Source organism: Oncorhynchus clarkii, chromosome 13 (genome assembly GCF_045791955.1).
Source record: "Oncorhynchus clarkii lewisi isolate Uvic-CL-2024 chromosome 13, UVic_Ocla_1.0, whole genome shotgun sequence".
Taxonomy (NCBI): domain Eukaryota; kingdom Metazoa; phylum Chordata; class Actinopteri; order Salmoniformes; family Salmonidae; genus Oncorhynchus; species Oncorhynchus clarkii.
In genome coordinates this window covers 6,480,581-6,503,096 of record NC_092159.1, presented here as the reverse complement: position 1 = coordinate 6,503,096, position 22,516 = coordinate 6,480,581, and the positions used below count along the sequence as shown (strand labels likewise).

Sequence of the window (22,516 nt, the reverse complement as noted above, 5' to 3'; positions counted from 1 at the left end):
GTTGTGTTATGGATGTTATGGATGTAGTTCTATGTTCAGGTAGTTGTGTTATGGATGTAGTACTATGTTCAGGTAGTTGTGTTATGGATGTTAAGGATGAAGTACTATGTTCAGGTAGTTGTGTTATGGATGTAGTACTATGTTCAGGTAGTTGTGTTATGGATGTAGTACTATGTTCAGGTAGTTGTGTTATGGATGTTATGGATGTAGTACTATGTTCAGGTAGTTGTGTTATGGATGTAGTACTATGTTCAGGTAGTTGTGTTATGGATGTTATGGATGTAGTACTATGTTCAGGTAGTTGTGTTATGGATGTAGTTCTATGTTCAGGTAGTTGTGTTATGGATGTTATGGATGTAGTACTATGTTCAGGTAGTTATGTTATGGATGTAGTACTATGTTCAGGTAGTTGTGTTATGGATGTAGTACTATGTTCAGTTAGTTGTGTTATGGATGTTATGGATGTAGTACTATGTTCAGGTAGTTATGTTATGGATGCAGTACTATGTTCAGGTAGTTGTGTTATGGATGTAGTACTATGTTCAGTTAGTTGTGTTATGGATGTTATGGATGTAGTACTATGTTCAGGTAGTTGTGTTATGGATGTAGTACTAAGTTCATGTAGTTGTGTTATGGATGTAGTACTATGTTCAGGTAGTTGTGTTATGGATGTAGTACTATGTTCAGGTAGTTGTGTTATGGATGTAGTACTATGTTCAGGTAGTTAAGTTATGGATGTTATGGATGTAGTACTATGTTCAGGTAGTTGTGTTATGGATGTTATGGATGTAGTACTATGTTCAGGTAGTTGTGTTATGGATGTAGTACTATGTTCAGGTAGTTAAGTTATGGATGTTATGGATGTAGTACTATGTTCAGGTAGTTAAGTTATGGATGTTATGGATGTAGTACTATGTTCAGGTAGTTATGTTATGGATGTTATGGATGTAGTACTATGTTCAGGTAGTTGTGTTATGGATGTAGTACTATGTTCAGGTAGTTATGTTATGGATGTAGTACTATGTTCAGGTAGTTATGTTATGGATATAGTACTATGTTCAGGTAGTTATGTTATGGATGAATTACTATGTTCAGGTAGTTATGTTATGGATGTTATGGATGTAGTTCTATGTTCAGGTAGTTGTGTTATGGATGTAGTACTATGTTCAGGTAGTTGTGTTATGGATGTTAAGGATGTAGTACTATGTTCAGGTAGTTATGTTATGGATGTAGTACTATGTTCAGGTAGTTGTGTTATGGATGTATTACTATGTTCAGGTAGTTAAGTTATGGATGTTATGGATGTAGTACTATGTTCAGGTAGTTGTGTTATGGATGTTATGGATGTAGTACTATGTTCAGGTAGTTATGTTATGGATGTAGTTCTATGTTCAGGTAGTTGTGTTATGGATGTTATGGATGTAGTACTATGTTCAGGTAGTTATGTTATGGATGTAGTACTATGTTCAGGTAGTTGTGTTATGGATGTAGTACTATGTTCAGTTAGTTGTGTTATGGATGTTATGGATGTAGTACTATGTTCAGGTAGTTGTGTTATGGATGTTATGGATGTAGTTCTATGTTCAGGTAGTTGTGTTATGGATGTTATGGATGTAGTACTATGTTCAGGTAGTTATGTTATGGATGTAGTTCTATGTTCAGGTAGTTGTGTTATGGATGTTATGGATGTAGTACTATGTTCAGGTAGTTATGTTATGGATGTAGTACTATGTTCAGGTAGTTGTGTTATGGATGTAGTACTATGTTCAGTTAGTTGTGTTATGGATGTTATGGATGTAGTACTATGTTCAGGTAGTTATGTTATGGATGTAGTACTATGTTCAGGTAGTTGTGTTATGGATGTAGTACTATGTTCAGTTAGTTGTGTTATGGATGTTATGGATGTAGTACTATGTTCAGGTAGTTGTGTTATGGATGTAGTACTATGTTCATGTAGTTGTGTTATGGATGTAGTACTATGTTCAGGTAGTTGTGTTATGGATGTAGTACTATGTTCAGGTAGTTGTGTTATGGATGTAGTACTATGTTCAGGTAGTTAAGTTATGGATGTTATGGATGTAGTACTATGTTCAGGTAGTTGTGTTATGGATGTTATGGATGTAGTACTATGTTCAGGTAGTTGTGTTATGGATGTAGTACTATGTTCAGGTAGTTGTGTTATGGATGTTATGGATGTAGTACTATGTTCAGGTAGTTATGTTATGGATGTAGTACTATGTTCAGGTAGTTGTGTTATGGATGTAGTACTATGTTCAGTTAGTTGTGTTATGGATGTTATGGATGTAGTACTATGTTCAGGTAGTTATGTTATGGATGTAGTACTATGTTCAGGTAGTTGTGTTATGGATGTAGTACTATGTTCAGTTAGTTGTGTTATGGATGTTATGGATGTAGTACTATGTTCAGGTAGTTGTGTTATGGATGTAGTTCTATGTTCATGTAGTTGTGTTATGGATGTAGTACTATGTTCAGGTAGTTGTGTTATGGATGTAGTACTATGTTCAGGTAGTTGTGTTATGGATGTAGTACTATGTTCAGGTAGTTAAGTTATGGATGTTATGGATGTAGTACTATGTTCAGGTAGTTGTGTTATGGATGTTATGGATGTAGTACTATGTTCAGGTAGTTGTGTTATGGATGTAGTACTATGTTCAGGTAGTTAAGTTATGGATGTTATGGATGTAGTACTATGTTCAGGTAGTTAAGTTATGGATGTTATGGATGTAGTACTATGTTCAGGTAGTTATGTTATGGATGTTATGGATGTAGTACTATGTTCAGGTAGTTGTGTTATGGATGTAGTACTATGTTCAGGTAGTTATGTTATGGATGTAGTACTATGTTCAGGTAGTTATGTTATGGATATAGTACTATGTTCAGGTAGTTATGTTATGGATGAATTACTATGTTCAGGTAGTTATGTTATGGATGTTATGGATGTAGTTCTATGTTCAGGTAGTTGTGTTATGGATGTAGTACTATGTTCAGGTAGTTGTGTTATGGATGTTAAGGATGTAGTACTATGTTCAGGTAGTTATGTTATGGATGTAGTACTATGTTCAGGTAGTTGTGTTATGGATGTAGTACTATGTTCAGGTAGTTAAGTTATGGATGTTATGGATGTAGTACTATGTTCAGGTAGTTGTGTTATGGATGTTATGGATGTAGTACTATGTTCAGGTAGTTATGTTATGGATGTAGTTCTATGTTCAGGTAGTTGTGTTATGGATGTTATGGATGTAGTTCTATGTTCAGGTAGTTGTGTTATGGATGTTATGGATGTAGTACTATGTTCAGGTAGTTATGTTATGGATGTAGTTCTATGTTCAGGTAGTTGTGTTATGGATGTAGTACTATGTTCAGGTAGTTATGTTATGGATGTAGTACTATGTTCAGGTAGTTGTGTTATGGATGTAGTACTATGTTCAGTTAGTTGTGTTATGGATGTTATGGATGTAGTACTATGTTCAGGTAGTTATGTTATGGATGTAGTACTATGTTCAGGTAGTTGTGTTATGGATGTAGTACTATGTTCAGTTAGTTGTGTTATGGATGTTATGGATGTAGTACTATGTTCAGGTAGTTGTGTTATGGATGTAGTACTATGTTCATGTAGTTGTGTTATGGATGTAGTACTATGTTCAGGTAGTTGTGTTATGGATGTAGTACTATGTTCAGGTAGTTGTGTTATGGATGTAGTACTATGTTCAGGTAGTTAAGTTATGGATGTTATGGATGTAGTACTATGTTCAGGTAGTTGTGTTATGGATGTTATGGATGTAGTACTATGTTCAGGTAGTTGTGTTATGGATGTAGTACTATGTTCAGGTAGTTAAGTTATGGATGTTATGGATGTAGTACTATGTTCAGGTAGTTAAGTTATGGATGTTATGGATGTAGTACTATGTTCAGGTAGTTATGTTATGGATGTTATGGATGTAGTACTATGTTCAGGTAGTTGTGTTATGGATGTAGTACTATGTTCAGGTAGTTATGTTATGGATGTAGTACTATGTTCAGGTAGTTATGTTATGGATATAGTACTATGTTCAGGTAGTTATGTTATGGATGAATTACTATGTTCAGGTAGTTATGTTATGGATGTTATGGATGTAGTTCTATGTTCAGGTAGTTGTGTTATGGATGTAGTACTATGTTCAGGTAGTTGTGTTATGGATGTTAAGGATGTAGTACTATGTTCAGGTAGTTGTGTTATGGATGTTATGGATGTAGTACTATGTTCAGGTAGTTGTGTTATGGATGTAGTACTATGTTCAGGTAGTTGTGTTATGGATGTAGTACTATGTTCAGTTAGTTGTGTTATGGATGTTATGGATGTAGTACTATGTTCAGGTAGTTATGTTATGGATGTAGTACTATGTTCAGGTAGTTGTGTTATGGATGTAGTACTATGTTCAGTTAGTTGTGTTATGGATGTTATGGATGTAGTACTATGTTCAGGTAGTTGTGTTATGGATGTAGTACTAAGTTCATGTAGTTGTGTTATGGATGTAGTACTATGTTCAGGTAGTTGTGTTATGGATGTAGTACTATGTTCAGGTAGTTGTGTTATGGATGTAGTACTATGTTCAGGTAGTTAAGTTATGGATGTTATGGATGTAGTACTATGTTCAGGTAGTTGTGTTATGGATGTTATGGATGTAGTACTATGTTCAGGTAGTTGTGTTATGGATGTAGTACTATGTTCAGGTAGTTAAGTTATGGATGTTATGGATGTAGTACTATGTTCAGGTAGTTAAGTTATGGATGTTATGGATGTAGTACTATGTTCAGGTAGTTATGTTATGGATGTTATGGATGTAGTACTATGTTCAGGTAGTTGTGTTATGGATGTAGTACTATGTTCAGGTAGTTATGTTATGGATGTAGTACTATGTTCAGGTAGTTATGTTATGGATATAGTACTATGTTCAGGTAGTTATGTTATGGATGAATTACTATGTTCAGGTAGTTATGTTATGGATGTAGTTCTATGTTCAGGTAGTTGTGTTATGGATGTAGTACTATGTTCAGGTAGTTGTGTTATGGATGTTAAGGATGTAGTACTATGTTCAGGTAGTTGTGTTATGGATGTAGTACTATGTTCAGGTAGTTAAGTTATGGATGTTATGGATGTAGTACTATGTTCAGGTAGTTGTGTTATGGATGTTATGGATGTAGTACTATGTTCAGGTAGTTATGTTATGGATGTAGTTCTATGTTCAGGTAGTTGTGTTATGGATGTTATGGATGTAGTACTATGTTCAGGTAGTTATGTTATGGATGTAGTACTATGTTCAGGTAGTTGTGTTATGGATGTAGTACTATGTTCAGTTAGTTGTGTTATGGATGTTATGGATGTAGTACTATGTTCAGGTAGTTGTGTTATGGATGTTATGGATGTAGTTCTATGTTCAGGTAGTTGTGTTATGGATGTTATGGATGTAGTACTATGTTCAGGTAGTTATGTTATGGATGTAGTTCTATGTTCAGGTAGTTGTGTTATGGATGTTATGGATGTAGTACTATGTTCAGGTAGTTATGTTATGGATGTAGTACTATGTTCAGGTAGTTGTGTTATGGATGTAGTACTATGTTCAGTTAGTTGTGTTATGGATGTTATGGATGTAGTACTATGTTCAGGTAGTTATGTTATGGATGTAGTACTATGTTCAGGTAGTTGTGTTATGGATGTAGTACTATGTTCAGTTAGTTGTGTTATGGATGTTATGGATGTAGTACTATGTTCAGGTAGTTGTGTTATGGATGTAGTACTATGTTCATGTAGTTGTGTTATGGATGTAGTACTATGTTCAGGTAGATGTGTTATGGATGTAGTACTATGTTCAGGTAGTTAAGTTATGGATGTTATGGATGTAGTACTATGTTCAGGTAGTTGTGTTATGGATGTTATGGATGTAGTACTATGTTCAGGTAGTTGTGTTATGGATGTAGTACTATGTTCAGGTAGTTAAGTTATGGATGTTATGGATGTAGTACTATGTTCAGGTAGTTAAGTTATGGATGTTATGGATGTAGTACTATGTTCAGGTAGTTGTGTTATGGATGTAGTACTATGTTCAGGTAGTTATGTTATGGATGTAGTACTATGTTCAGGTAGTTATGTTATGGATATAGTACTATGTTCAGGTAGTTATGTTATGGATGAATTACTATGTTCAGGTAGTTATGTTATGGATGTTATGGATGTAGTTCTATGTTCAGGTAGTTGTGTTATGGATGTAGTACTATGTTCAGGTAGTTGTGTTATGGATGTTAAGGATGTAGTACTATGTTCAGGTAGTTATGTTATGGATGTGGTACTATGTTCAGGTAGTTGTGTTATGGATGTAGTACTATGTTCAGGTAGTTAAGTTATGGATGTTATGGATGTAGTACTATGTTCAGGTAGTTGTGTTATGGATGTTATGGATGTAGTACTATGTTCAGGTAGTTATGTTATGGATGTAGTTCTATGTTCAGGTAGTTGTGTTATGGATGTTATGGATGTAGTTCTATGTTCAGGTAGTTGTGTTATGGATGTTATGGATGTAGTACTATGTTCAGGTAGTTATGTTATGGATGTAGTTCTATGTTCAGGTAGTTGTGTTATGGATGTAGTACTATGTTCAGGTAGTTATGTTATGGATGTAGTACTATGTTCAGGTAGTTGTGTTATGGATGTAGTACTATGTTCAGTTAGTTGTGTTATGGATGTTATGGATGTAGTACTATGTTCAGGTAGTTATGTTATGGATGTAGTACTATGTTCAGGTAGTTGTGTTATGGATGTAGTACTATGTTCAGTTAGTTGTGTTATGGATGTTATGGATGTAGTACTATGTTCAGGTAGTTGTGTTATGGATGTAGTACTATGTTCAGGTAGTTGTGTTATGGATGTAGTACTATGTTCAGGTAGTTGTGTTATGGATGTAGTACTATGTTCAGGTAGTTAAGTTATGGATGTTATGGATGTAGTACTATGTTCAGGTAGTTGTGTTATGGATGTTATGGATGTAGTACTATGTTCAGGTAGTTGTGTTATGGATGTAGTACTATGTTCAGGTAGTTAAGTTATGGATGTTATGGATGTAGTACTATGTTCAGGTAGTTAAGTTATGGATGTTATGGATGTAGTACTATGTTCAGGTAGTTATGTTATGGATGTTATGGATGTAGTACTATGTTCAGGTAGTTGTGTTATGGATGTAGTACTATGTTCAGGTAGTTATGTTATGGATGTAGTACTATGTTCAGGTAGTTATGTTATGGATATAGTACTATGTTCAGGTAGTTATGTTATGGATGAATTACTATGTTCAGGTAGTTATGTTATGGATGTTATGGATGTAGTTCTATGTTCAGGTAGTTGTGTTATGGATGTAGTACTATGTTCAGGTAGTTGTGTTATGGATGTTAAGGATGTAGTACTATGTTCAGGTAGTTGTGTTATGGATGTTATGGATGTAGTACTATGTTCAGGTAGTTGTGTTATGGATGTAGTACTATGTTCAGGTAGTTGTGTTATGGATGTTAAGGATGTAGTACTATGTTCAGGTAGTTGTGTTACGGATGTAGTACTATGTTCAGGTAGTTGTGTTATGGATGTAGTACTATGTTCAGGTAGTTGTGTTATGGATGTTAAGGATGTAGTACTATGTTCAGGTAGTTGTGTTATGGATGTTAAGGATGTAGTTCTATGTTCAGGTAGTTGTGTTATGGATGTTATGGATGTAGTTCTATGTTCAGGTAGTTATGTTATGGATGTTATGGATGTAGTACTATGTTCAGGTAGTTGTGTTATGGATGTAGTTCTATGTTCAGGTAGTTATGTTATGGATGTAGTACTATGTTCCGGTAGTTGTGTTATGGATGTAGTTCTATGTTCAGGTAGTTATGTTATGGATGTTATGGATGTAGTACTATGTTCAGGTAGTTGTGTTATGGATGTAGTTCTATGTTCAGGTAGTTATGTTATGGATGTAGTACTATGTTCAGGTAGTTGTGTTATGGATGTTATGGATGTAGTTCTATGTTCAGGTAGTTGTGTTATGGATGTTATGGATGTAGTTCTATGTTCAGGTAGTTATGTTATGGATGTAGTACTATGTTCAGGTAGTTGTGTTATGGATGTTATGGATGTAGTTCTATGTTCAGGTAGTTGTGTTATGGATGTTATGGATGTAGTACTATGTTCAGGTAGTTGTGTTATGGATGTAGTACTATGTTCAGGTAGTTGTGTTATGGATGTTATGGATGTAGTTCTATGTTCAGGTAGTTGTGTTATGGATGTAGTACTATGTTCAGGTAGTTGTGTTATGGATGTTAAGGATGAAGTACTATGTTCAGGTAGTTGTGTTATGGATGTAGTACTATGTTCAGGTAGTTGTGTTATGGATGTAGTACTATGTTCAGGTAGTTGTGTTATGGATGTTATGGATGTAGTACTATGTTCAGGTAGTTGTGTTATGGATGTAGTACTATGTTCAGGTAGTTGTGTTATGGATGTTATGGATGTAGTACTATGTTCAGGTAGTTGTGTTATGGATGTAGTTCTATGTTCAGGTAGTTGTGTTATGGATGTTATGGATGTAGTACTATGTTCAGGTAGTTGTGTTATGGATGTAGTACTATGTTCAGGTAGTTGTGTTATGGATGTAGTACTATGTTCAGGTAGTTGTGTTATGGATGTTATGGTATTACCTATTAACAGAGGGGTAGTGTGTTAATATAGCACTGCGCCATGGGGATGGTCTGTGTGGAAGATGAGGTTACTGATGTTCCCGTTGTCTAGTATCCTGAGTTTCCACCCCTCAGTAACACTTAACAGAGGGGTAGTGTGTTAATATAGCACTGTGCCATGGGGATGGTCTGTGTGGAAGATGAGGTTACTGATGTTCCTGTTTTCATACTAGCCAACAAAAAGTGTCTTTTGATTTTCAATGAGGAGCTTCATTTTGTACTCTTTTCTTGCCGTATCATTTTTTACATACACAGGGTACTGTATTTTAATTACCCTCTGAACAGCGGGAGGCAGCTTCTACGGCCTCTCCACTTGGTAGGAGTAGACTGTGCGACTCTCCTGCCATTGTTGGGCTAAAGAGCTTGGACACCTCTCACTTGACACGTCACTGCTAGTTGAAGCTGTATCAAGCTTGGCAGCCTTCATTTAGCACTCAGTCCTTATAAAGTAATGTCATGTATTTTTCTTCTTGGCTTTTGGAAATAAAATATAGCTTCAGACTAAACATCAATCACTCAGTTCCAGGTTGGATGGTCCTTTCAGGTTTCTGTTGTTTCCAGAGCATTTGCTGTATAGCTTTGGAATAATAATCCTTGGTAGTTGTGAACCTTCCAGGTAATTCTGTAATTGCATCCAAAATCAGGTTGTAGGTTTTGAGTTTTGATTTGAAGTGAAGGTTATGTTGTAGAGGGTAGCATCCTGTATATGTTACTGACAAAAAAAAATCCAAGTTTATCTAACTCTAAATCCATGTTTTTTTTATGAACATGCTGAAAAATGCAGGATCCCATCAGCTCATGACCTCTCTCTCTCTCTCTCTCTCTCTCTCCTTTCTCCTCACAGGTCTTAATTTCAGTCTGCTGGGGAACCTAGAGGCCAGAGATTGTCCCGGGGGCTTCATAGCCAAAGGGAGAACACTGTGTGTTGATATAGATGAGTGTAAAGAGTGGGACAGTAACCCACCCTGTGGAAGTAATGCCGCGTGTTACAACACACAGGGGAGCTTCTACTGTCTATGTCTACCTGGGTTCATATCCACAACAACTTTCCAGTTTACTGCTCTCACTGGGGAGTGTAAGGGTGAGGATTATAGTGTGTGTGTGTGTACGTGAATGTTACATGTCAAGGGAACAAACCATAACTTGGTCTTATCTGTGCAGGACTGAGAGTGTGTAGACCATGTTAATGATCATCAACTTTGTGTGGGTGTGCGGGGGGGTGGGTGGATAATGATATTATTCTATCTAAATTGTGTTAAATTAGCTGTGTTAGTTCTAGAATACACACTGTTTTGAAGTCCTGCAGGAGAGATTAGGGAATCACTGGAGGAGGGGTTAGGGAGTCACTGGAGGAGAGATTAGGGAATCACTGGAGGAGAGGTTAGGTAATCACTGGGGGAGAGTTTAGGTAATCACTGGGGGAGAGGTTAGGGAATCACTGGAGGAGAGGTTAGGGAATCACTGGAGGAGAGGTTAGGGAATCACTGGAGGAGGGATTAGGGAATCACTGGAGGAGAGGTTAGGGAATCACTGGAAGAGAGGTTAGGGAATCACTGGAAGAGAGGTTAGGGATTCACTGGAAGAAAGGTTATGGAATCACTGGAGGAGAGGTTAGGGAATCACTGGAGGAGAGGTTAGGGAATCACTGGAAGAGAGGTTAGGGAATCACTGGAAGAGAGGTTAGGGATTCACTGGAGGAGAGGTTAGGGAATCACTGGAGGAGAGATTAGGGAATCACTGGAGGAGAGGTTAGGGAATCACTGGAAGAGAGGTTAGGGAATCACTGGAAGAGAGGTTAGGGAATCACTGGAGGAGAGGTTATCACTAGAGGAGAGATTATGGAATCACTGGAGGAGAGGTTATCACTGGAGGAGAGGTTAGGGAATCACTGGAGGAGAGGTTAGGGATTCACTGGAGGAGAGGTTAGGGATTCACTGGAGGAGAGGTTATCACTGGAGGAGAGGTTATCACTGGAGGAGAGGTTATCACTGGAGGAGAGATTATGGAATCACTGGAGGAGAGGTTATCACTGGAGGAGAGATTATGGAATCACTGGAGGATAGATTATGGAATCACTGGAGGAGAGGTTAGGGAATCACTGGAGGAGAGGTTAGGGAATCACTGGAGGAGAGGTTATGGAATCACTGGAGGAGAGGTTAGGGATTCACTGCGCTATCACCATGTTTCCATCTCTCTACAGACCTCGATGAGTGTCAGGGGAAACTGCAGGTTTGTACCAGCAACTCCATTTGCCTCAACACCATCGGGAGCTTCAACTGCCAATGCCAACCTGGTTTCAGATTCTCTGCTTATACTGGGCACTGTGAAGGTTAGTCCAACAGGAGGGCATCATTGCATGTGTGTCTTCTCTTGAATGATTGATTGACTGCTTCAGCTGGAAACATCACTACATACTGTGTATATTTTTTGTATTATCAAGGACAAAACAGAGTGAAACCCTATTTCCTACACCCCTTCGCTCTCTCTCTCTCTCTCTCCCCCCCTCTCTCCCTATATCTCTCTTCCTATCTCCCTCTCCCCCCTCTCCCCATTCTCTCTCTCTTACCCTCTCTCTTTGTCTCTGTCTCTCTCTTTCTTTCTCTCATTATCTCTGTATTTATCTCTGGTCCTCTTTTAGACATCAATGAGTGTAGCGACAGCAACAGCTATGAATGCCCCATTATCACCTACTGTACAAACACCAAGATATTATTCTATGTAAGTTGTGTCAATGTGATTATGTGTATTTACATATTCATGTAGAAGAAACAGCAACAGACGTGTGAGAGGCTCAGGTCTCAGTTCAGATTGTCTGTGTGAGTGTGCGTGTTTGTGTGAGTGTGCGTGTTTGTGTGCATGTTTGTGTGCGTGTCTGTATGTGTGAATCCTACATGTCAAGGAAACAAAACATTACTTTGCATTATCTTCTCTGTTCTGTGCCATATTTGTAGAGTGGTGATTCCCCAACTTCTCCTCTAGAAAAACAGAAAGTCCTCTTCTTTGAAGTACTAGCACAGCTGACTCAAATGGTCACCTGATCATCAAGCAATCATCAAATCCATTCGTTAAATCAGCTGCATTAGTTCTGGAATACATCAACTACGTGGAGAGGTTAGGGAATCACTGGAGGAGAGGTTAGGGAATCCCTGGAGGAGAGGTTAGGGAATCCCTGGAGGAGAGGTTAGGGAATCACTGGAGGAGAGGTTAGGGAATCCCTGGAGGAGAGGTTAGGGAATCCCTGGAGGAGAGGTTAGGGAGTCACTAGAGGAGAGGTTAGGGAATCACTGGAGGAGAGGTTAGGGAATCCTGGAGGAGAGGTTAGGGAGTCACTAGAGGAGAGGTTAGTGAATCACTGGAGGAGAGGTTTGGGAATCACTGGAAGAGAGGTTAGGGAGTCATTGGAGGAGAGGTTAGGGAATCACTGGAGGAGAGGTTAGGGAATCCCTGGAGGAGAGGTTAGGGAGTCACTAGAGGAGAGGTTAGGGAATCACTGGAGGAGAGGTTAGGGAATCCTGGAGGAGAGGTTAGGGAGTCACTAGAGGAGAGGTTAGGGAATCACTGGAGGAGAGGTTTGGGAATCACTGGAAGAGAGGTTAGGGAGTCATTGGAGGAGAGGTTAGGGAATCACTGGAGGAGAGGTTAGGGAGTCACTGGAGGAGAGGTTATGGACTCACGTGAAGAGAGGTTAGGGAATCACTGGAGGAGAGGTTAGGGAGTCACGTGAAGAGAGGTTAGGGAGTCACAGGAGGAGAGGTTAAGGATTTCCTGGAGGAGAGGTTAGTGAGTCACTGGAGGAGAGGTTAGGGAATCACTGGAGGAGAGGTTAGGGATTTACTGGAGTAGAGGTTAGGGAGTCACTGGATGAGAGGTTATGGAGTCACTGGAGTAGAGGTTAGGGAGTCACTGCCCTATCAACATGTTTCCTTCTCTCTTCAGACATCGATGAGTGCCAGGAGTCACCTCAGGTTTGTGGCAGCAACACCAGTTGCCTCAACACCTTCGGGAGCTACCACTGCCAGTGTCAACCTGGGTTCAGATTCTCTAATCACACTTTGAAGGTGAGTCCACAAGAGGGCATCCTTGTGTGTGTGACTTCTCTTGATTAATTGATTGATTAACTGCTTTAGCTTGAGACATTACTACATACTGTACGTATGTAGGTATGGAAAGACTTTATAGAGTCCATAGAGACTATAACATTTGTGACTTTAAAGACTATTGAGACTATGGATTCTAAAGGGACTAAAGATTCTATAGTGACAATTGCTACTATAGAGACTATAGGGACAATAGCTACTATGGCAACCACAGAGACTGAAGCATTTACGTCTATATAGACTATTGAGACTATCGATACTGAGGGACTAAAGATACTAAAGAGACTATAGAGACTGTAGAGGAACCGCAGAAGAAGGTAACGACAAGAGAATGGTTGAAGATGCATAAGGAGTAACCATGGTGATTACTGGGTGTGTTGGGGAATAGTACTAAGTGAATGTGGATGTGAGTGTTGAAATGACAGGTTAACCTCTAGCACTTAGCCATCCCGGATCCGGGATCGTGAATACAGCCTCAAGCTCATTACCATAACGCAACGTTAACTATTCATGAAAATCGCAAATGAAATGAAATAAATATGCTAGCTCTCAAGCTTAGCCTTTTGTTAACAACACTGTCATCTCAGATTTTCAAAATATGCTTCTCAACCATAGGAAAACAATCATTTGTGTAACAGTAGCTAGCTAGTGTAGCATTTAGCGTTAGCGTTAGCGTTAGCATTCAGCAGGCAACATTTTCACGAAAACCAGAAAAGCATTCAAGTAAAATAATATACCTTTGAAGAACTTCAGATGTTTTCAATGAGGAGACTCTGTTAGATAGCAAATGTTCAGTTTTTCCTGAAAGATTATTTGTTTAGGAGAAATCGCTCTGTTTGGTGCGTCACGTTTGGCTACCAAAAAAACCTGAAAATTCAGTCATCAAAACGCCAAACTTTTTTCCAAATTAACTCCATAATATCGACTGAAACATGGCAAACGTTGTTTAGAACCAATCCTCAAGGTGTTTTTCACATATCTCTTCGATGATATATCGTTCGTGGAAGTGTGCTTTCTCTCCTGAATCCCAGGAGAAAATGCCCGCACCTGAAGATTACTCACCAATTTAGACAAAGGACACCGGGCGGACCCCTGGAAAATGTAGTCTCTTATGGCCAATCTTCCAATGATATGCCTACAAATACGTCACAATGCTGCAGACATCTTGAAGAAACGACAGAAAGGGCAGGCTCGTTCGTGGTGCATTCACAGCCATATAAGGAGACAATGGAAAACAGAGCTTCAGAAATTCTGCTAATTTCCTATTTGAAGTTTCGTCTTGGTTTCGCCTGTAGCATGAGTTCTGTGGCACTCACAGATAATATCTTTGCAGTTTTGGAAACGTCAGACTGTTTTCTTCCCAAAGCTGCCAATTATATGCATAGTCGAGCATCTTTTCGTGACAAAATATTGTGCTTAAAACGGGCATGTTTTTTTATCAAATAATGAAATAGCGCCCCCATAGACTCAACTGGTTTTAAGATGATTGAAATTTGGATATTAAGAGATTGAAATGTGGATATTAACAGATTGATATTTGGAAAATAATTGGTAAGTTGAAGTATTGAATTTTGAAAAATAAGAGATATTATTTGTACTGAGTGAATGAGAGCTTTCAGGGAACTTGCCTCAGTGTGAAAGAGGTGTGTATCTGAATGAATGCCCCAACCAATCTGTGAGCTGAGTTTTTAACATTATCTATGGATTCTGCATGATGTGAAGATATGAAAGGAGAGAGTACTATTACCAAATATACTGTATGAATATTATACTGAGGTACTAGAGATGTGATGATGTAACAATGTATGTAGAGTATAATGTGTTACTAGAGATGTAACAATGTATGTAGAGTATAATGGGTTACTAGAGATGTGATGATGTAACAATGTGTGTGGAGTATAATGTGTTACTAGAGATGTGATGATGTTACAATGTATGTAGAGTATAATGGGTTACTAGAGATGTGATGATGTAACAATGTATGTAGAGTATAATGGGTTACTAGAGATGTGAAGATGTAACAATGTATGTAGAGTATAATGGGTTACTAGAGATGTGATGATGTAACAATGTATGTAGAGTATAATGTATTACTAGAGATGTGATGATGTAACAATGTATGTAGAGTATAATGTGTTAGTAGAGATGTGATGATGTAACAATGTATGTAGAGTATAATGGGTTACTAGAGATGTGATGATGTAACAATGTATGTAGAGTATAATGTGTTACTAGAGATGTAACAATGTATGTAGAGTATAATGGGTTACTAGAGATGTGATGATGTAACAATGTATGTAGAGTATAATGTGTTACTAGAGATTTGTTAATGTAACAATGTATGAATATTATACTGAGTTACTAGAGATGTGATGATGTAACAATGTATGTAGAGTATAATGTGTTACTAGAGATTTGTTAATTTAACAATGTATGAATATTATACTGAGTTACTAGAGATGTGATGATGTAACAATGTATGTAGAGTATAATGTGTTACTAGAGATGTGATGATGTAACAATGTATGAATATTATACTGAGTTACAGCTTCATGAGATAGTCACCTGGAATGCATTTCAATGAACAGGTTTGTTTTGTTAAAAGTTAATTTGAGGAGGCAGGGGTGGTATACAGAATATAGCCCTATTTGGTAAAAGACCAAGTCAACATTATGGCAAGAACAGCTCAAATAAGCAAAGAGAAACGTCAGTCCATCATTACTTTAAGCCGTGAAGGTCAGTCAATGTGGAACATTTCAAGAACTTTGACAGTTTCATCAAGTGCAGTCACAACAAACATCAAGCACTATGATGAAACTGTCTCTCATGAGGACAGCCACAGGAAAGGAAAACCCAGAGTTACCTCTGCTGCAGAGGATCAGTTCATTACAGTTAACTGTCTCTCATGAGGACTGCCACAGGAAAGGAAAACCCAGAGTTACCTCTGCTGCAGAGGATCAGTACATTAGAGTTAACTGTCTCTCATGAGGACTGCCACAGGAAAGGAAAACCCAGAGTTACCTCTGCTGCAGAGGATAAGTATTATAGTTACCAGCCTCAGCGATTGCAGCCCAAATAAATGCTTCACAGAGATCAAGTAACAGGCACATCTCAACATCAACTGTTCTGAGGAGACTGCATGATTCAGGCCTTCATGGTCAAATTACTGCAAAGAAACCACTACTAAATGACTCCAATAATAAGAAGAGATTTGCTTGCACCAAGAAACACAAGAATTAGACATTAATAAAACGATGAAAATGTGTCCTTTGGTCTGATGAGTCCAGATTTGACTTTTTTGGTTCCAACTGCAATGTCATTGTGAGACACAGAGTAGGTGAACGGATGATCTCCGCGTGTGTGGTTCCCACCGTGAAGCATGGAGGAGGAGGTGTAATGGTGTGGGGTGCTTTGCTGGTGACACGGTCTGTGATTTATTTAGAATTCAAGGCACACTTAACTAGCATGGCTTCCACAGCATTATGCAGTGATACGCCATCCAATCTGGTTTGCACTTAGTGGGACTATCATTTGTTTTTCCACAGGACAATGACCCAACACACCTCCAGGCTGTGTAAGGGCTATTTGACCAAGAAGGAAAGTGACAGAGTGTTGCATCCGATGACCTGGCCTCCACAATCACCCGACCTCAAACCCAATTTACATGGTTTGGGATGAGTTGGACCGCATAGTAAAGGAAAAGCAGCCAACATGTGCTCAGCATATGTGGGAACTCCTTCAAGATTTTTGGAAAAGCATTCAAGGTGAAGCTGGTTTAGAGAATGCCAAGAGTGTGCAAAGCTGTCATCAAGGCAAAGGGTGGTTACTTTGAAGAATCTTAAAACATAAAATATATTTTGATTTGTTAAAAACTTTTTTAGTTACTACATGATTCCATATGTGCTATTTCATAGTTTTGATGTCTTCACTATTGTTTTACAATGTAGAAAATAGTAAAAATAAAGAAAAACCCTTGAATGAGTAGGTGTGTCCAATCTGTGGACTGGTTCTGCATGTCAATGCAACAGGTTCATCATGATTAGATTACAAGAAAGGGACTTTGGGATTGTTTACTTTAGAAGGTGCCTATTCCGCTTAATGGGACACTGTATCATCTTAAGTGTCTGAAGTATGATTCTGTTTAATGGGACACTGTATCATCTGAAGTGTCTGAAGTATGATTCTGTTTAATGGGACACTGTATCATCTGAAGTGTCTGAAGTATGATTCTGCTTAATGGGACACTGTATCATCTGAAGTGTCTGAAGTATGATTCTGTTTACACATGGTTTTATCAAGACTTCTTTCCCAAGATGCAATAAGCTCGATTAAGATGAAGACTTTTAGGACTGATTAGTATATGTTAATTTTCTTTCTTCCAGGCTTGATGGAAATTCCTATATCAAGTTTTCTGATGAGTTTACCAATGATTTGGTCACGTCTGCTCCTGCTCCCCCTCTCTGACGCTTGAGGTTGCCAGACGGCTCATCATTACTCACACCTCTCACCATCGTTACGCGCCCCAGCGCTTCATCGGACTCACCTGGACTCCATCATGTCATTGATTATCTACCCTATATCTGTCACCCCCTGCAGTTAATTTTCTGCGTCTGCATTGATGTTGTTTTGTTTCTCCTGTCCAGACGCTGTTCCTGTTTTTCATGTCTGTTAATCCATTAAATATTCATTCCCTGTACTTACTTCTCGTCTCCCAGCGTATGGCATCATAGAGCCATTACAGATTGTGTACATTTCCTTTTTAAAGACTTACTGAGGCATTTAACAGTTAGTGACACTGTAGTAATATACAGTATAAATATACCTGGATCAGGCTGTTTTTTAATTGATTTTTATTGAACCTTTATTTAACTGGACAAGTCAGTTAATTAAAAACTAAATTTTATTTACCATGATTCCCTAGGAACAGTGGGTCAACTGCCTTGTTCAGAGGCAGAACAACATATATATTTTTCTTCCGGCTCCGGGGATCCAATCTAGGAACCATTCGGTTATTGGCAAAATGCTCTAACCACTAGGCTACTGCCGCCCCTTAGGATACCTATCTCCCTGCTGTTAACCTCTCTTGGGTAGGGGGCAGTATTTTCACCTCCGGATGAAAAGCGTGCCCAAAGTAAATTGCCTGTTACTTAGGCCCAGAATTTAGGATATGTATATAATTAGTGGATTTGGATAGAAAACACTCTAAAGTTTCCAAAACTGTTAAAATAATATGCCTATGAGTATAACAGAACTGATATGGCAGGCGAAAACCTGAGAAAAATACATCTAGGAAGTGGAATTGTTTTCATGTTGCTGTTTTTCAACTCAATACCAATAGAGAATCCAATGGGTTAGGAATCCGATTGCAGTTCCAATGGCTTCCACTAGATGTCAACAGTCTTTAGACATTGTTTCAGGCTTTTATTTTGAAAAAAGATGTGTGAAAAGCAATTTTGGTCAGAGGACAGAGGAAGTTTGCAGACCTGATTTGACGCACTCTTTGTTATTTTTCCTTTCTATTGAAAACGGTATTGTCCGGTTAACCTTTCTGATCTCCCCATCCCGGATCCGGGTTCGTGAATACAGACTCAAGCTCATTACCATAATGCAACGTTAACTATTCATGAAAATCGCAAATGAAATGAAATAAATATGCTAGCTCTCAAGCTTAGCCTTTTGTTAACAACACTGTCATCTCAGATTTTCAAAATATGCTTCTCAACCATTGCAAAACAAGCATTTGTGTAACAGTATTGATGGCTAACGTAGCATTTAGCATTAGCATTCAGCTGGCAACATTTACACAAAAAAACAGAAAAGCATTCAAAAAAATCATTTACCTTTGAAGAACTTCAGATGTTTTCAATGAGGAGACTCTCAGATAGCAAATGTTCAGTTTTTCCTGAAAGATTATTTGTTTAGGACAAATCGCTCCGTTTTCTGCGTCAAGTTTAGCTATGAAAAAACCCCTGTATCCAGGATTGTGTAAATCTATCAGCAAGCTCATTAGCATAACACAACGTTAACTATTTATGAAAATCGCAAATGAAATGAAATAAATATGCCATCTCTCAAGCTTAGCCTTTTGTAAACAACACTGTCATCTCAGATTTTCAAAATATGCTTCTCAACCATAGGAAAACAATCATTTGTGTAAAAGTAGCTAGCTAGAGTTAGCATTTCGCGTTAGCATTTAGCGTTAGCATTAGCGTTAGCATCCAGCACGCAACATTAACAAAAACATAAAAGCCTTCAAATAAAATCATTTACCTTTGAAGAACTTCTGATGTTTTCAATGAGGATACTCTCAGTTAGATAGCAGATGCTCAGTTTTTCCAAAAAGATTCCTTGTGTATTAGAAATAGCTCCGTTTTATACATCACATTTGGCTACCAAAAAAAATCCATAAATTCAGTCCTCAAAACGCAAACTTTTTTCCAAATTAACTCCATAATATCGACTGAAAACATGGCAAACGTTGTTTAGAATCAATCCTCAAGGTGTTTTTCACATATCTCTTCATTGATACATCGTTCTTGGAAACATGCTTTCTCTCCTGAATCCCAGGAGAAAATGCCTGCACCTGAAGATTACGCACAAATTTAGACAAAGGACACCGGGCGGACCTCTGGAAAATGTAGTCTCTTATGGCCAATCTTCCAATGATATGCCTACAAATACGTCACAATGCTGCTAAGACCTTGGGCGAACGACAGAAAGTGTAGGCTCATTCCTTGCGCAATCACAGCCATATAAGGAGAGAATGGAAAACAGAGCTTCAGAAATTCTGCTAATTCCTGGGTGATGCATCATCTTGGTTTCGCCTGTAGAATGAGTTCTGGGGCACTTACAGACAAAATCTTTGCAGATTCTGAAACTTCAGAGTGTTTTCTTTCCAAAACTGTCAAGAATATGCATAGTCGAGCATCTTTTCGTGACAAAATATCGCGCTTAAAACGGGAACGTTTTTTATCCAAAAATGAAATAGCGCCCCTAGAGCTCTAAGAGGTAAAATTTTTTGTTGATTATAAATACAATTAACAACCTGAGGATTAATTATAAGTGTAACTGGGAGTCTGTGAGTGCAACCATATGAAGATCATCAAAGGTAAGTGATTAATTTTTTCGCTATTTCTGACTCCTCGACTTGGCTGGTAATGATTGTATTTTTTTTTTTTTTTACATGGGGCGCTATCCTCAGATAATTTCATGGTATGCTTTCGCCGTAAAGCCTTTTTGAAATTTGACACAGCGGCTGTATTAACAAGAAGTTAATCTTTAAGGAAGATCCCTCATTATTTGTTTGTACAAATGTTGCGTAAAGGGAAATTGTCCTGTTAATCCAACCACGGTGTCAGATTTATAAAATGCTTTTCGGCAAAAGCATACCTAGCCCAGAACATACCTAGCCCAGATCATAGCCCAGTTGGCAAATTATCCAAACAGTGACCAGTCAAGCAGAAGCGTTACAAAACTCAGAAATAGAGATAATATTAATCCCTTACCTTTGATGATCTTCATATGGTGGCAATCAGAAGACATTCATTTACTCAATAAATGTTCATTTTGTTCAATAAAGTCTCTTTATATCCAAAAACATCAGTTTTGTTCGTACGTTTTCTTCAGTAATCCACAGGCTCAAACGCAGTCAAACAGGCAGACAAAAAAATCAAAATTGTATCCGTAAAGTTCATAGAAACATGTCAAACAATGTTTATATTCAATCCTCAGGTTGTTTTTGGCCTAAATGATCTATAATATTTCAACAGGACAATAACATCGTCACTATAAAAGGTAAACAAGAAATGCACTCTCTCGGGATTGCGCATGAAAAAGCTCTGCGACACGGTAGGGTCCACTCATTCAGACTGGTGTTACTCCCTCATTTATAAGAATACAAGCCTGAAACGATTTCTAACGGCTGTTGACATATAGTGGAAGGCATTGGATCTGCAAATTGAGTCCCAAATCAATGGATACTGTAATGGCATTGAATAGAAAACTACAAAATCCCCCCAAAATACTTCCTGAATGGATTTTTCTCAGGCTTTCGCCAAATCAGTTCTGTTTTACTCACAGACACGATATTAACAGTTTTGGATACTTTAGAGTATTTTCTATCCAAATCTACCAAATCTACCAGTTATATGCATATCATATCATATCATCCAAAATTCTGAATGCTGCCCCCTACCCTAGAGAAGTTAAGAAATGTACTGAAAACCCCAGTGTAAACCTTGTACACAAAATGTTTGAAACGTCTTTTAAGATACAGAAGAACGGGGAAAGAATGGGGAAATAAACACTCACTTAATAGGGTTGAATGACCTCCGACCTCTATTCTGACTTTCTGGTGAGGCCTATTCACCCTCACCAGAAAGGCTAGAGACATTGGGTGAGATTTAAATGTAAGATGTAAACACTGATAATTAGGTAGAAGATTATAAATTAAATCAGATTGGTCACATACACGTTTTATCAATATTCCTATGTGTGATTCAGACCATGAGGAGGAGAGAGAGAGAGAGAGAGAGAGAGAGAGAGTGCTGCCCCTGAATGAGGGAAACCTGTCTCCAGTCCATATTACTATATCTTGAATTACCTTATGGGATACAATTATTTCCTTATGGAGTTATCAAGGTATGTCATTTGATTGTATTTGTTATTCTGATTTGTTTATTTTTTACTTAAACCTCTTACTTCTACCCCCTCCTTTTTCGAAAATTCTGTTAAAAATCGCGCAACTTTTCAGCGTCCTGCTACTCATGCCAGGAATATAGTATATGCATATGATTAGTATGTGTGGATAGAAAACACTCTGAAGTTTATAAAACTGGTTAAATCACGGCTGTGACTATAACAGATCGTGTGTTTCATTGAAAAACGCAAGAAAAACTGCTCTCTGAAAGCTAAAAATAATTTCCATAAGTCACTTCCACCAGTTGTTAAAAGAGAACAGAATTTAATATCGATCTGCCTGAAATTCATACAAATTCCGCACGATGGCGCCATTGTCCTCATTTTCAATTTAATTAATTGTTGGAAAATCCATCTATCTGACCTCCATTTTCCCAGTCTTCACCCGGATGCAGTTGAAGAAGATATTAGAAGCCATTGTTTTGCAAGTGAAGACCTATTGAAAAGACATCGCCCTGTAATCATTTTGATAGATTATAAACGTTTACTAATACCTAAAGTTGGATTACAAAAGGATTTCGAAGTGTTTTGTGAAAGTTTATCGTCGACTTTTTTAATTTTAAAAAATTACGCAGCGTTTAAAAACGATGATTTTTTCTGAATGACACAGCTTCCATACAAAGCTATTTTGGGTATATATGGACCGATTTAAACGAAAAAAAGACCCAATAGTGATGTTTATGGGGCATATAGGAGTGCCAAGAAAGAAGCTCGTCAAAGGTAATGAATGTTTTATATTTTATTTCTGCGTTTTGGGTAGCGCCGGCTACCGCAAAATCTGTTGTTTACGTGTCGTGCTGGCATTTTGGGGGGTGCATGCTATCAGATAATAGCTTCTGATGCTTTCGCCGAAAAGCATTTTAAAAATCTGACTTGCTGGCTAGGTTCACAACGAGTGTAGCTTTAATTCAATACCCTGCTTGTGAATTTTGATCAAAGATTGAGTTGTAACGAGTACA

At 38.0% G+C, this 22,516-nt stretch overlaps 1 protein-coding gene across 2 annotated transcripts in view; it reads left to right on the top strand.

Moving 5' to 3' along the window:
- Nucleotides 1-21,296, top strand: part of LOC139423653 (adhesion G protein-coupled receptor E2-like) — a 30,918-nt gene extending 9,622 nt beyond the window's left edge. The window contains exons 2-6 of one of the 2 annotated variants that reach the window (XR_011635866.1): nt 9,608-9,844; nt 10,964-11,092; nt 12,700-12,821; nt 17,243-18,398; nt 19,869-21,296. Coding sequence is in view for 1 of the 2 variants with exons in the window: in XM_071175261.1 (XP_071031362.1) it covers nt 9,608-9,844; nt 10,964-11,092; nt 12,700-12,821; nt 17,243-17,248 (494 nt within the window). In the remaining variant the exon portion in view is untranslated. Of the gene's footprint in view, nt 1-9,607; nt 9,845-10,963; nt 11,093-12,699; nt 12,822-17,242; nt 18,670-19,868 lie in introns of those variants that run through there. The other variant, XM_071175261.1, reaches the window with a different exon arrangement.
- Nucleotides 21,297-22,516: the final 1,220 nt, after the last annotated feature.